Genomic DNA, 14,837 nt, shown 5'->3' on the forward strand with positions numbered 1-14,837 from the left:
CTATATCAAGCCATATCTTATTTTTCTTCTGAAAACAACATAAGAATGTATACATGTCATCAATAGCAGCCCCAATGCAGTATACAAGGTAGAAAAGCCACCAAAATCATAATTTTTTTCATATTTTAGTATAAAGCATAAATAATGAAATGTCTCTCCTGAAGACAGTCAGAGCATACTGACCGGAACGTCGAGTTGATACCTCTGGTGCTTTTCAGAACCATTCTCTTAGTTGAGAAATTATTCTCCCATGGTGTTTCCGCAAACCTTTCATTATTTAGTATCTCCACCATGCAAAGCCTCAACTCTTACTTAGAAAGCATAATTCTGTTTCAAGTCGACCAAATGCTTCGTAAATGATTGCTGCATGGTGTGAAGTAAGCTTAATCTCATCTGGGTTTGGATAATAGGGGAAAAGGGAAAACTTTAGTATTTGCCAAATTTCAAGGCCTCCGCCAATTTTCAACTGCTGGACAAAAACTAGATGTGCCTCCAGCTCTACATATCAAATTCTTGATGAGCATTGGAGCTGGAGTTTCTCATCTCCATCCTTGTATTGCAAGTTTTCAATACCTTAAAATTTGGGACTCTCATAGACAGTATTGAGAGTCCCAAATGTTTGGACAACTATTGGAAAGAGTTCCACACCTGGACATCACTTGACACCCGGTGCACAAACCCTAAGAGACTGGCCTGAAAAATTTGAAGTGTTTTCTTCGTTAACGTTTCAATATTTTCCCTGCTAAATTTGACTTTTAAACATGTCATCCGTTTCTGATGGCTGATAGGTCACTGTGGGGAAATATTAGTGATGTGCATGCAATATGTATGGAATTCTTCCCCAACTATTTTTTCCCCAGCAGTCAGAAAATGACGGAGGCCATGAAAAATTGCCTCAACTGAAATTGTCCTTTTCCCTGATCCAAACCTAGTTGAGATTAAACTCACCTAAATACCATGCAGCAGTCATCACAAAGCAGAGGATCGACTTGAAACAGAACTACACTGGCTAAAATATGGGGAAACAATGATGATTTTGGTGGCTTTTCAGATAGAACCGTCGCGTCGCAGCCGTGTTGTGGCGACATTTACAGCTCGCATCTCATACTGGTATGGTATCCACATATACATGTACATCGCACTGCATAGAGACATGTACACGATATGGTTACCATACTATTTTCAGGTGCACGTTGTGATTTCAACTTCAAATACAACTGCTTTATGTGCAGTTTCTTTATATTTCCAGTGTGTTTTTGGTCCAACATAATAATACCAAAATGGATGAGAAGCAGGGACCAACTTTTGATGATGTCCCAACTGGGGAGGTAACGTCAACCACAGTTACAGAGGGTGATGTTTTCAAGATGCCAACAGATGTGGCCATCACTATGGATGCTATTCCCAATGAAGATGAGGAGGACAAATCCAAAGGTGACTTGTTATTCTTTTACTTGGTGAAGACGTTTGCTCCTTTGCCAGGTCAGCTAAGTGTAATCCCATTCATGTGATTTTGTCCATTCTTGCTTATTGGAAACTTAACACTTTAACCCAGTGAAATTAATTTTGCTGCAAAATAGTTTAGTTGCTTTCCGGGTAAGTTTTTTAAATTGGGGGAATGAGGGTTCAATTTCATAAAAAAAATTGCACCTTTACTTGGTACTTGGTACTTGGTGGTTATCCTGAATACTCCATGTGGAAGTCTAGCAAGGAGGCCTTGGGGAATTTGAACTAAATTAAATCCTTAAAGGTGTTGTGGTTTGGGGCGTCTATGGTGTCTTGAGGGAGCTTGTTCCATTTCCGGATAGTTCTGGGTAGGAATGACTGCATATAGATGTCTGTCTTTGCTGCAATTTCTGTGAACTGGTAGTTGTGAATTCTACGAGCTGGTGCTGGTTTGGGGACTATGGATGATGAGTTAATGTGAACTATGTTGTGTATTATTTTAGTAGGTAAGTAGGTAAGTTCGTTAATTTTCCTTCTCTCTTCCAGTGAAGACCAGCCTAGGGTTGTCAACATGTTGGTCACACTGCTCAGTCTGGAACAATCTCACATTACGAAATGAGCAGCCCTCATCAGTTGCACTTTTTCCAGGAATGTTATGTTATTAGCTATGTGAGGGTTCCAAGCAATGCTGCCATATTCTAGGTGTGGTCTGACTACTGCTAGGTACAGCTTTTCTTTGACTGATCTGGATGCAGAATGAAAATTTATTTTGATGAAGTTCAATATACGACTTGCTTTGGAAGTGGCATGTGCTGCTTGGTGATTCCAACTTAGGTTATTCTGAATGATTATTCCCAAATATGTCATGTTGGTTTTCTCTACGAGGTTGGATCCTAACATGGTGTCGTTAGTTTTGCCGGGGGCCCGCTTCCCGGAGATTCACATGATGTTACATTTGCTGGAGTTAAATTTCATTCCCCAGGTTTGCACCCAGTGAGCCAAGTTGTCCAGGTCTTTTTGGAACATCAGTTCATCAGTTGATGAGCAGATCTTCCGATATAACAGGCAGTCGTCAGCGAAAAGGCGAGTTGTGCCAGTCACCGATTTGCTGATGTTGTTGATGAAAAGTAAAAACAGGTGGGGGCCAAGCACGGTGCCTTGTGGTATGCCACTGTCGACACTTTGCCATTTCAAAGATTTTCCATTTACCACAACTCTTTGTGACCTGTTGGTTAAGAATTCCCTGATCCATCTCTGTGTTTTTCCCCTTATCCCGTAGTAGTCTAATGTTTGGACCAGTTTTTGATGAGAAACTATGTCGAATGCTTTGGAGAAGTCAAGTACTGCCATGTCTGTGGTGATTTGTTACGAGTTGGGATTTGCAGGACAGGCCTTTACGAAAAGCATGTTGGTTTTCGTTCAGGATGTCGTGTTCCTGGAGGTGTTTCATTTATTGGCTATCAATGATGTGCTCTAATAACTTAAAGCAAACAGAGGTCAACGACACAGGTCTGTAGTTTGCCGGGTCCGCACGAGAGCCTTTCTTAAAAATGGGTGTTACGTTGGCTTTCTTCCAGTCAGATGGAAGAGAACCCAGGTCAAGTGATTGTTGGAATATGAATGCGAGTACTGGGGCAACTTCATTGGCAACTAGTTTCAAGTTGAGCGACGTCAGTAACTTGAGGACTCCTCTAACAGACACGGTGATGTTTGTCAAGTCTGGGTAGGGACTCGGTGGTAGAACTGGCTGCACATCGGTGTCATCCCTGCTGAAAACACTACAGAATTGGTCTTGTAGGGTTTCAGCTTTTTCTTGGTCAGATGTGATATTTTTCCCGTTGAGTTTTAGAATCTGAACCCCTGTGTTGTCTTTACGAGTGCTGTTTATGTAGCGCCAACATTTCTGGGGGTTACCTGTAGATGTACAGTAGTTTCTTGTAAATGTGTGCGTTTAGCCCTTCGGATTTCGCTGTTCACTTGCTTTTGCAAAAGTTTGAATGTAGACCGCTTGTTACTGCCTTCACATAGCTGCGCTCTTTCTTCCTGCAGCAACGGATTAGGACAGTAGTGAGCCATGAGGGTCTAGAATGTCCCTGGACTGGTTTTTGTGGTACTAATTCGTTAGTTTTCAGCCTGTCCCTAAAAATACTCCAATTGCCTCAACTGTTCTGGTTTCCGGAGATGACTGCATGAATTCGGTCTTAAGCTCGAGGACAGATTTTTTCAGCTTGGATTCATCCACGTCATTCCACTTGAAGATGGTCCTAGGGGGCTTGACAGAGCGAGGTGTGGTGATGTTTATGTCAGCTAACACTGTTGCGTGATCACTAATTCCGGAGTTGCTGTAAACATTACAAACCAGAGTTGAACGTGTGGTGAAGAGCAAATCGAAGATGTTATCTGTTCCTGTAACTGGGTCTCTCCTTGTAGTAAAATTTGCCTTTTGTTCGAGATTGTAGTCATCTGCGATGTTGATAATTTTGGATTGAATACCGTTTGCCGAGAAAGTACATGTACCAGTCCTTGAGTTCCAAAGCATGCCTGGGATGTTGAAGTCTCCTCCAAGAATGATGAATGGGGAGTTTACCTGAGCCTGCAATTTACTCAGACTTCTGTCTAGGTTTTCTAGAGATTCTGGCCTGTAGGAGTCGGGGGCTCTATAATATGCAGAGATGAAGATGTCCTCTCCTTTCGGCTTGAGCGGTAGTTGGCACCCGAGTAATTCACAACCATCTTCAGAAAGTTCAATGGCTGAGAAACCATCCTTAACCAAGATAAAGACACCTCAGCCACATCTGTCGTTTCCTCTGTCCTTGAACCTTCGTTCAACTGTCAAACTTGTGAATGTCTGATGAATGAATGCAAAGTTTACAAAGCCATTCATATCTTAAAACATTCATTCCTTTATAAAGCCCTGTCCGCACTGGACTCTTTTTGGTCAAACTTACCAAGACTATGGGTACTTTTCCCATTTTAAGTCCAGTGCGGACAGCCTAGGACGTTTTCCTCTCAGTTACTTTTCCTGAGTCCAGCGGTTACTTTTACTGGCCAACTGCTGCCCAGGAAAACTGATCACGTGCCCAGGAAAATTGACCAGGTCACTTTTCCCGAGACGATAAGTCCAGTGCGGACAGTGCGAGTCGGTAAAAGTGGCTCCGGAAAGTGACATCCGGCCCGAGTGCGAGTATCATGCATACAGAAACAGCACGATCCCACACGTGATGTGGCCGAACATTTTGTGGAAACACGTACGCTGCGGTGTGTCAAGTCCGAGTGGTAAAATCTTGTTATAAATATATTTTAACGGAGAATACATTCACAGAAAATATCAAGATCACCTTCTGGGAAATACTTTGCAGTTATTCTTTTTCTCCACCAATGTTTGTTTTGTATTTTCTACGATCCAATTTCGTCCTGTTACGCCGTGTAGTCTGCATGGCACCGTACGTAGGCCGCAGTCCCTGGTTCCGGTCCTACAGTGTACATCATAGCTTTGATTCTGTTAGCATGCGGTGGGAACCAGCGATTACCGATGGAACTGCTGCCGCATGGCTTCGATGTCGTCCATCACAAATGCGTCAGAATAGTAGGCATTTTCGTCAAGATTTATCGTGTCAAGATGAAATAACATCGTATGTTACGATTATATTGTGCATTTTAATGGTGTGTGTAATATTATACTGTGCGTATCGGGGGCTGAAAAAAAATGTGATCGGCATTTTATTTCCTGTGCGCGTGACTGTGACAGCTCGGTCACTTCTCCCACACGGTCTGGGTAAAATTTCCCGTGTCGAAAGTCCAAGTGCGGACAGTGGTCACATTTGACCATTTCTCATTTTACCATCGTCTCGGTAAAACCTTCCAAAAAAAAAGTCCAGTGCGGACACGGCTTAAGATGGAATTTTGCGTTGTGAGTGATTTTTTTCCAAATTTCACTCGGAAGGTACCACACTGAGTATACAGTGTTTATACGTCGGTGCAGGGCGAAACCTAATTTGATTCATTCTTTGTTTGATTAATACAAAGCCCATTAAAAAGGCAAATAAATATATCAAAATATTATGAGGCATCAATAAAGTATCAAGTATCAGAAAAGCATACTAGTTCAAATACCAGAATGGTGATAGTACATAGCATTATTTGTGCTTGGCAGTTTTGAATTACGCACACAAAAACAGCAGCTTGTAGAAATTGGTCATTTTTGGGAACCGTCCAAATTAAGATATTTATATATAGGTTTATCTCTAACTTTACAATGAGGTTCGTATTTTAAAGCATTAATCTTTTTTCAGGTACTGTGTACAATTGTTGTACATCTATATTAACAGTATTCAACTTTGGGATGTTTCTTATTCAAAATTTGCAATTCATTGATCTGTTTGTCAGTGTGAACTGATTTTGTTGTGCAGTGTCTCACTTAAAAACTCACAATTAAACTTACAAATATCTCATGCCTAAAATAAAATCAAAGTCAACTTATTTTCTCTGATTGGAGTTGGTCTTTTAATTTGTTTGTTTTTGTGCATCAGGTCTTGACCCACAAGATAACCATTCCACCAGCACCTCTGACGTACCAGTGACTGGGGCTGCCATGACGGATCCTTATCACTATCTGACGCAACAGCACTTCACCTTAGAGATCTTCAAGATTGAGATCCAAAACCTCCCAAGATATTTTGGATTTGCGGTGAGTTTGCTCTCTATGCTTTCAACTCTCGATAATGATAATACAGTTTGTGCTCTGTTAAGAGTTCATAATGTTTTCCATGGTGAAGATTTCTCAGGGTCTTTTTGTAATTTTGTTTAACAGAATTTAAAGGCAATTGGATAAATTTCACTACAACCTGGAAATATCCTAGCCTCATGTCTATATGAAAGTAATGGTAAACTGCATGTACATGTAGAAAGTTGTAATCTTTTTTCCAGTGCACTTTTTACAGTGCCCGTACACTTTAATAGTTGTTTCTTCCGTTGCTGTGATATCGCTTTAGGTATTTCACATTTACAGCTTTGTGATTTTCTGTGTAACTTGTGAAACTAGAATTCATTGCATTGCAGTTTGTTGTTAAAGTATCTGACTGACTGCCTGTGCCTCGTGCACAATGAACAAACAGTCACATCAACCTCAACCAGAACACTTTGTAACTTTCCGTCCTTAAACAGCAGTGACACTGAAGTTCCAGCTCATGACATCACTGTATTGCTCATGAATATGGAACTTGGCACTTTCTTAAAAGTATTTTAAAGCCTGGAGCATCGTAACCCTTCATCAACTAAAAACCTCAAAATCTGTTTCAAACACATTTTAAATATCTGCAGTGGAAAATGTAGGGTTATACTGTACAAATGTAGATGTTTGTGCCAATTCATGTATATTTTCACACAGACAAAGCTTAAAAACAAACTTGCTCATTTAAACGCACACAAAAACCTCATTCAAGTAACATTTAACGTGTCCATAAGTATGCAGTTTTGTAATCCATTTGCCTAGACGATCATTTTCAAGTATTTCTGAACCAAGAATGTAAGATTTGCTGTGATCTGGCAGATGCAAGATAGGCGCAGATACAAGTGGCGCTTTCAGCGTGCTCAATGCATGTTCCTGTGCCTCTTCCCATTTCACATGATTTGGTTTTCCTTTCTTAGTCAGATCGGAAAAGTTCGGAATGAATTTGCAATAGTAATTAACAAGGCTTATAAGTGATCGAACTTCCTTTTTCATTCGTGGACAAGATGCATTCAGGATTTTTGTGATCTTTTCCGTCTGTGGCTTTACAACACCGTTTCCTACAATGTGCCCTAGAAAATCAAGGAAATCATATCCGGCCATAATTTGCCTTGCGCAAGGGGTTCAAAACATCTTGAATTGTTTCGATGTGTTGTTCCCAAGTATCCGTGTATATTAGAATATCATCAATGAAATTCACGACATGCTGTATGTTTTCCAGCAATTTTCTCATCATGCGTATGAAAGTAGCCGGTGCATTTACCGTTCTGAAAACTACAAATGTATTTACTTTTTGAGGAGATTTGCGTGAAATGTGTGTGGCTTAGGCCAAAAAAAAAATATAGTTCTGCTTCCGATAACATGCCTTTCAAAAATAGGGTCGGTCGGTCGGAATTTTTTTTTTTTTTGCCAATTTTTTTATGCAGATTGAATGGGGTATTCAATTATATGCGAAGTTTTAGCCTGAACTATTTCTATTGCACTACGAAAGCTATACATGAAATGGCAACAAAAAGTGAGTAAAACCTACCTTTAATTATTGTCAATATATTAACGTTCGATAATTTCAAAAAATAATGGAAAATTCAGGCTGTTCGCACCATATGCACAACGCTAGTCAAGACGCGGGAAGCTGGCCAAAACTCCGAGGTGTGTGATGCGTGCGTGTGTGGCGAGCGGCCCACCATGGGCCGACAGACCTGTTTTTAAGGTCAACAATTTCGGGAAACACGCGGCATGTATCACTCCAAATACGAGTAGTGCGATCTCAAAATGAACTTTTGAACACAGAAAATACATGCACAGACAAGCTAGATCAATTCTGTAAACTAACTTGCAAAAATGTTCTTTCTCCATCGGTGTTTTCTTGGCATTTTTACGATGTCGAATCCGACCAGTTGACAGTGGCCTGCACTGTACTGATAGCACACAATCGGTCACATAGCTAGCTATGGACTGGTTACCATTTTCATTATGTCTTCTAAATTGGCCCCTGCGCGGCGCAGCGGGAACCAGTCGTCGCCACGTGATTAGAGTCACCGTGCGTGACATCGGATTGCGAAGTAGTTATATGGCGAGGCGAATTTGTAATAACGGAGGTTTCTTTTGAAAAAAAGCGAATGTAAGTAAGAAAACAAATAAATACAAGCATATTTGGATGCAAAAGGGTTGTTGAGAGGTATTTTGTGAAGACAGAAAAAGACAGATTTTATTTGTATTTATTCAATTTTTGTGTGTGTGTGTGTGTGTGTCGGGTCGGTCGGGTAACCGGAAGCAGAACTATTCTTTTTTTTGGCCTTACTGCTCATCTCAATACAGTTGTCGTGTTGTGCAACTTTTCGTAATACAGGAAATGGCCCTTTCCATTGCATGAGTCATTTGTTCGCGTCAGTTGGCATAACAACTAATACTTGGTGACCGGTATCAAACTTTTGATCTCAAGTACGCGCGTCGTAGTATTTCTTATAGCTAGTACTGGACTTCGCGAGTTCTTCTCAAGCTAGTTCGCAAGTAGACTCTAGCCGTTCACACAAGTCTATGACATACTGGTAAGTTGTCTTTACCTCTTTATCTAATTTTTCTCCAGTCCATAACTCTCTGAGGATAGTAAGAGGACCTCGTACTGAACAACCGTACTGTACATGAGCTCAAAGGGAGAGTAGCCCGTGCTCTCTTGCGGAGATTCTCAATACGCGAACAACAGCGCAGGGATATACCGATCCCAATCACGCAGACTCTCACTGCACATGCGCCTTAACATTCGTTTCAGTGTACCGTTGAATTTCTCAACAAGTCCATTACAGATTGGATGGTAGGGTGTAGTTTGCAGTTGTTTCATTGACATAAGTCTGCCTATTTCTTTCATTAGATCGGAGGTGAATTGTGCGCCCATACCTGATAGCATTTCATTTAGATCATTGGAGTGAAGATTTCAAACAACGCTTCCATTACGCGTTCTGTTTCAATAGGGCTACGGCTTCCGAATAGCGCGTTGCATAGTCGACCAAAGTCAGAATGTGAATTGGTCCTATCAAGTCTACGGCTACTCGTCTAAACGGCGTATCAATTAAAGGTATTCTACCTACATGTAGAGTAACCGTGCCGACACGACCTTTCGCGACCGTTCTTTGGCATATGTCACAGGAAACGCAGTATCTTCTGATATCGCCTTGCACGCCTGGCCAAAAGAAATTTGCAAGTACGCGGTCTTTTGTTTTCTTGATACCAAGATGCCCTGCCATGGTGGAATTGTGTACATGCTTCAATACCATAGAGTGCATTTTCTTTGGGAGTACCAACTGTGTGATTACACAATTTTGTCTGTCGACGGTGAAGCGAATTCATGGTAGAGTAATCCGTCCGTTCATGTTGCGCTTTAATTATTTACGTACGAGATTCGGAGAGATTTTGCACTTCGGGAACTTTAAGATGACGCAAGTTCGTGACTTTCTTTAGCTTTTGCGCTCTTGTCTCAACTGCAGCTGTTTTCTCGTCGCGAGGGCTTTGGCATTTCTGTTCCGGTGTGTCATTTCGTTTACCTGACCAACTGGGATCAGGATCACGTGGGTCTCTAACACCTGTTATGTTTCCCTATAATATCGTACAAGGGATTTGGCATACACCATGCATTCACGGTTCCTACAAAATACAGCGAATCTATTTCAATACGCGCAACTGAAACATTCCGTGTACTGTCTAGAAGAACACACTTTTGTTTTGGCTCCAACATTTGTTCCTTCTACTAAACTCTGTTTGACGACAACCGTACTACATCAGCTATCACGCAGAACCTTAATTAACCGTTTCGTTGCCCTACTGGAATTTGATTACCGATTGTACACGTGACACTAATCATGGGGACTTCATGCCCACAAGACAGTTTCAAATTTTCTCCTATTTGACCTGCACATTCGCATAGTGCAGGCCTCGATCTTAGGCAAAAAAAGGGGCAGGCCACTTTGGCCTTGCCCCCATCAAAATTCCACAGGGCGCCAAGGCCAACTCAAGGGGGCACCAAGGCTCATCATTTCAAAACCTTTAATTTACATTTATTTACAGCCAGTGTACACACGCCTATTTTCTAGGTCACATAAACAATCTCAGAGTATTCAGTTCTCGTACAAATGTACACCATGTCCAAAGAGCTTCGTTTCCGATTTCGCTTTATCGCTTGTAGCTTTTAATGTTCTGATCAAATTTTTAAATAAATCGCTTTCTTTGTAATATAATACAGTTGATGTTTCTGTAAGATAACATTTGACTAATGTTGATCTGGAATCTTCAAACTTAGGCACCCAAATAGCACTGTTAGCAGGCGGAGCCGAATGAAGACCGAGTTTTGGAAAATCTCGGTAACGGTCGCCAAATTCAAAATTGTACATAACACAGCAAAAAATTCACCCATACGATCCCAGTATATTTGACGCACAGTTTTCTCTAAATGAAAGCAATGAATATGAATTATCAATTGTCGGCGAAACTTCAGAAATTTTCGGAAAAAGGAGGAATTCCTCCCGTTTTAGTCATGTGACGTAAATTGTAATACAATGTACATTTTGTATTACTGGAGGCTATCGGACCTAAGATTCATCAGGAATAGTCAGAAATCTTTTGGTCTGGGAACCAGACTAGCTTATCGAGCCGCATTCGGAGCCGCCTCAACCTCCTCCTCATGGGTTTCAACCTCCTCCTCATGGCGACCAACTCGCAGTTGCATTTTGTCCAAACATTGCCTTGCGCGATACCCATTGAGACGAGGTTGAGACGGCTCCGAATGCGGCTTGATAAGCACAGACCCGCCAACCTTTGGGATCAAAAAACTGTATTCTGAATCTCCAAAAATTGTGTTTTTCATTACAAAACTGTATTTTTCAAAAATATGCATAGACGGGCTATACGAACAAATAAATGTGGCTGCAATGCTCCATTTTTAATACATCTTAATTAAAGTTATCAAAAAAATGACCAGAGGTCTTCCTGCGGGTGGTAAACCCAATCAAACAATTTGCATGAATAAGGATATTGATCATATACCTTACTCATAAACAAACTGCTTTAAAAACTATTTAATGCATGTCTACTTAAACATAAACTAAAGACTAGACTTCTTCATGTTTGAAATAAATAAACCTTTAATGCAGGTGAAACATTCATTTGGCCATGTTCAGACACCATGTTGGCTAAAACGGTAAAAGTTAAAACGGTCGCTCGCCACGGGAGGTCCGGCCGTCGTAAAAAATAAAACTACCGAGCTTCCAGACATCGTTTTAAGTATAGCAAGTTCAACTCGAAGCAGTTTATCATAGTTTCTAAGGTCACGTACAACATCCGCCTCAGCAAAAACCGCGCGCTAAAAAGAGCCTTCACTCTTCCATTTTGACAGTTCGCTACACGTGGTCTGAGCCTCTCACCGTGTGATGCGTGTTGCCATGCTGTGTTTGACATCGCAGCCCCGGCCGGTCATGTAGCGTGGCACACGGTAAACACGACGACAGTCACTTGTCCAGCGCGGCGATTCCCCCATTTTTTAAGTATCGTGTAGGCCTTACACCATTTGTGTTAAAATTTGGGGCACTATTTTCTGTACCTTTCGTGGTGCAGAAAGACATAAAAATGTTCTAAAAAGTTGATTGAAAACAAACGTCATTGAACAGATTTCACTGCACTCATCAACTTGACAACTTGCCCGCACAATATGTCAGTCACGTGAAAATACACATGATATTAACGTTGCAATATTGACCAATCAACGCCAAGGTTTTCCTGGTAGTTGAATATATTAGTGTAGTATGATAATTACGCTCCGGTTAGTGGTTGTTGCATTGGCATATATGCATAATGTACATCGTACAGTGGCACCGCGCCGTATGTTGGGCCGTAGCCGGGAGATCGGGAAGGGCTGCCCGCTGGGGTATGGTGTATCAGATGACCCGCCTGTGTACGTACATACGAACACAACAACGATAACCATAAAAAGAAGTGTATTATTTTCGCCGCGACTAGACGTTTGTTGAATGGTGTTTGTATGCACAGATCCTCTACACAATATCTGTGATGTATGATTGTCATGACGGGACATGCAGAGGTAAAATACAAACATGACAAAAGGGCACGCTGGCCAAGTTGGCCGCTACGTGTGTATTTTTTGAAGGGGCATTGCGGCCAAGTTGGAAGGGCATGCGGTCATTGGCCACAGTGGCCGCTGTAAAGATCGAGGCCTGATAGCGATGACTTTTCGGTTATGCACCCAGCAACTTCTTGTATTTCTTGCCCTGTTTCTTTGTCAGTTCGTTCTGTTACTTCCACACTTGCATATTGAGCTAGATAGCCCTATGAACAAGAACAATACAAGCACTATCAAACTAATCCTAGCGCAAGTGCGTTTGTGAGGGGAGATTCCAGAAATACCTAACTTACGCAACAACAGCTTGATTCCATGTGACTTAGTGCGCGTTACATAATCGCCAACATGACATGACAATCTGTCTATAGGCATCGCAATTTGGGCTTCTCAATGCACGCTGCCTAGCAAGGGCTTCCATAAACCACCTTGAACATCTATCCTGTATAACCACACACCTGAGACTACCGGCTTTTCTCAATTTGTTTTTTTTCATTTCCCGGACGAGCCCCCATTTGTCACATTCCCTGGTTTGCTCCTCCCCAAGAAATATAACCCTCAGTAGTCTGGAACACCGTCACACAAAATAAATTGTCAAGTGAATTGACATTTTATTTTTTGTGACAATTTATTTTGTGTGATGGTAGTACCAGACTTCTGAGGGTCATATTTCTTGGGGAGGGGCAAACCAGGGAATGTGACACTGACAGTTGGTTGCAAACTGTTCTGGTCCTGCACATTACTTATGACACAGGAAGTATTGACAATTCCCTACTTTAAAGTAAAATACGTTTCTATTCTTGATAATATGCTGTGAATGTTTCTCGTTACCAGTAAGGTGTTTCATGGTAATATGCGCCAATCACAAGATGAAAATCAAATTAAGTTTCGCCCTTCTCGGACGTATACTATACACTGTTTACTCAGTGTGTTAAGGGCCTGTCACATTATATGCGATCTCATAGGAGACCTTACGGCGACCAAAAATATTTCATAAATTTATGCGAGGACATAAAGAAAATGCAGCCAGGACACAAGAAAATGACAGCTTTCTGTATCAAAGATTGATATTATTGATCAGTCTGAAGTCTGAAGGCAAAGTATAAGTTGTCCCCAGAGTATAAATAATTGCAGCTGAAACGTTCAGTGAGTTCAGAATGAAAAAAAATGGCAGTATTGATGATAACCATACAGAGGACCTTGCCTGCTCGCTTGGGACAATTTGGCAACTGTGCTGATTGCTTGCACACTTTAACTACTACAAAGATGTACAAAGCAAGAGTGGCTACCAAACAGGTAGTGTTGGTAACGAAATTAATCCAAAAAATGATGTCTTTAAAGACAGTCTCTGGCAAGAATATAGGAATCACACCAACAATAATTGTTGGCACCCAGAGTCCTGCTGATATCTTTGCTGCTCGAGATTTAGAGGCTTTTTCCTTGAATGTCAGAGGATTACGCACTGCAGAGAATCCCTCAGCTGCTATGATCTCTACAAAATAACTAGAAACAATAACAAATATGTAATTGAATCCCAGGACATACCCTTATTTTGTTTTACCGTTTTGGATTTCCTCAAAAACAAAAACCGTGAACGAACTATTGACCGTTTTGTCATTTTACAGTTTTGTAAAACGGTCAAACGGTATTAAGTCGACACACAAAAAATACTTTTTGCTGTTGTTTTTAATTGTAGAAAGCGTTAAACGGTTAGTTGCTTTATTTTTAGAGTGTTGTTTTACAAAATCATGACAATGACAAAACGGTCAATAGTCTTGCCGACCAACTTTTTTGGATTTAGGTTTGGCAATTAAGCAATGCTCCAAGGAATGTTAATGCGTCCTTGGGATTGAGTCATTGCCTGGGCCCTCCTTACATTTTCGTTCTCACAACAGAATTTGCGAATTAGCTATTGAAGAGCCACGTCGACTTAAACTCCAATTTCCTTCAAAATATCTGCAACTTCATCTAACGTCTTACCATCCTGTATCCATTGTGAAAAGTAAAAGTGCCCTCCCTTGCAGTTTTCCAGCGCCATTTTTGCTTGCAACTCTTTAAGCCCCACCAACTGAATCACATGAGAAGGGGTCAGGGTCCGCGCCAGGAATCACACCACGCATTAATTATGCCGAGCCAACACTCGTGTAAAGCAGGGTCCCCCTCCACCCCCTTGCCCACCGCCACAAAATGCACCACGGACTGTTAACTATGACACTAAAATAAAAAAACAGTGTGTATTCAATACTGACCGTTTTGCTGTTTTTCAAAGTTATTTGTGTAAAACTGTAAAACAAAAATAATGGATCGTTGTGCTATGATGAATTTTCCTAAACTTATAAAACGGATAAACCGTATTTATCTTAATACTGTTTGTCGTTTTATAAAACTGTAAAACGACAAAACAGTCAATGGTTCGTTTACTGTTTTTGTTTTTGAGGAAATCCAAAACGGTAAAACGAAATAACGGTATGTCCCGGGATTTATTTGACACTCTGGAATGCTTTGTACACTTGGGATGAACACAATACAAATATATATTGAGTC

General features: G+C 41.1%; 1 protein-coding gene across 5 annotated transcripts in view; it reads left to right on the forward strand.

The window, feature by feature from the left end:
• Positions 1–14,837, forward strand: part of LOC119742888 — a 34,936-nt gene that overhangs the window by 4,223 nt on the left and 15,876 nt on the right. For 4 of the 5 annotated variants that reach the window (XM_038219130.1, XM_038219128.1, XM_038219127.1 and 1 more), the window contains exons 2-3: positions 1,250–1,434; positions 5,976–6,133. In XM_038219130.1, coding sequence (XP_038075058.1) covers positions 1,281–1,434; positions 5,976–6,133 — 312 coding nt within the window. In that variant the 5' untranslated portion in view covers positions 1,250–1,280. Of the gene's footprint in view, positions 1–1,249; positions 1,435–5,975; positions 6,134–14,837 lie in introns of those variants that run through there. The other variant, XR_005272913.1, reaches the window with a different exon arrangement.

Source organism: Patiria miniata, unplaced genomic scaffold (assembly GCF_015706575.1).
Source record: "Patiria miniata isolate m_02_andy unplaced genomic scaffold, ASM1570657v1 HiC_scaffold_6, whole genome shotgun sequence".
Lineage (NCBI taxonomy): Eukaryota > Metazoa > Echinodermata > Asteroidea > Valvatida > Asterinidae > Patiria > Patiria miniata.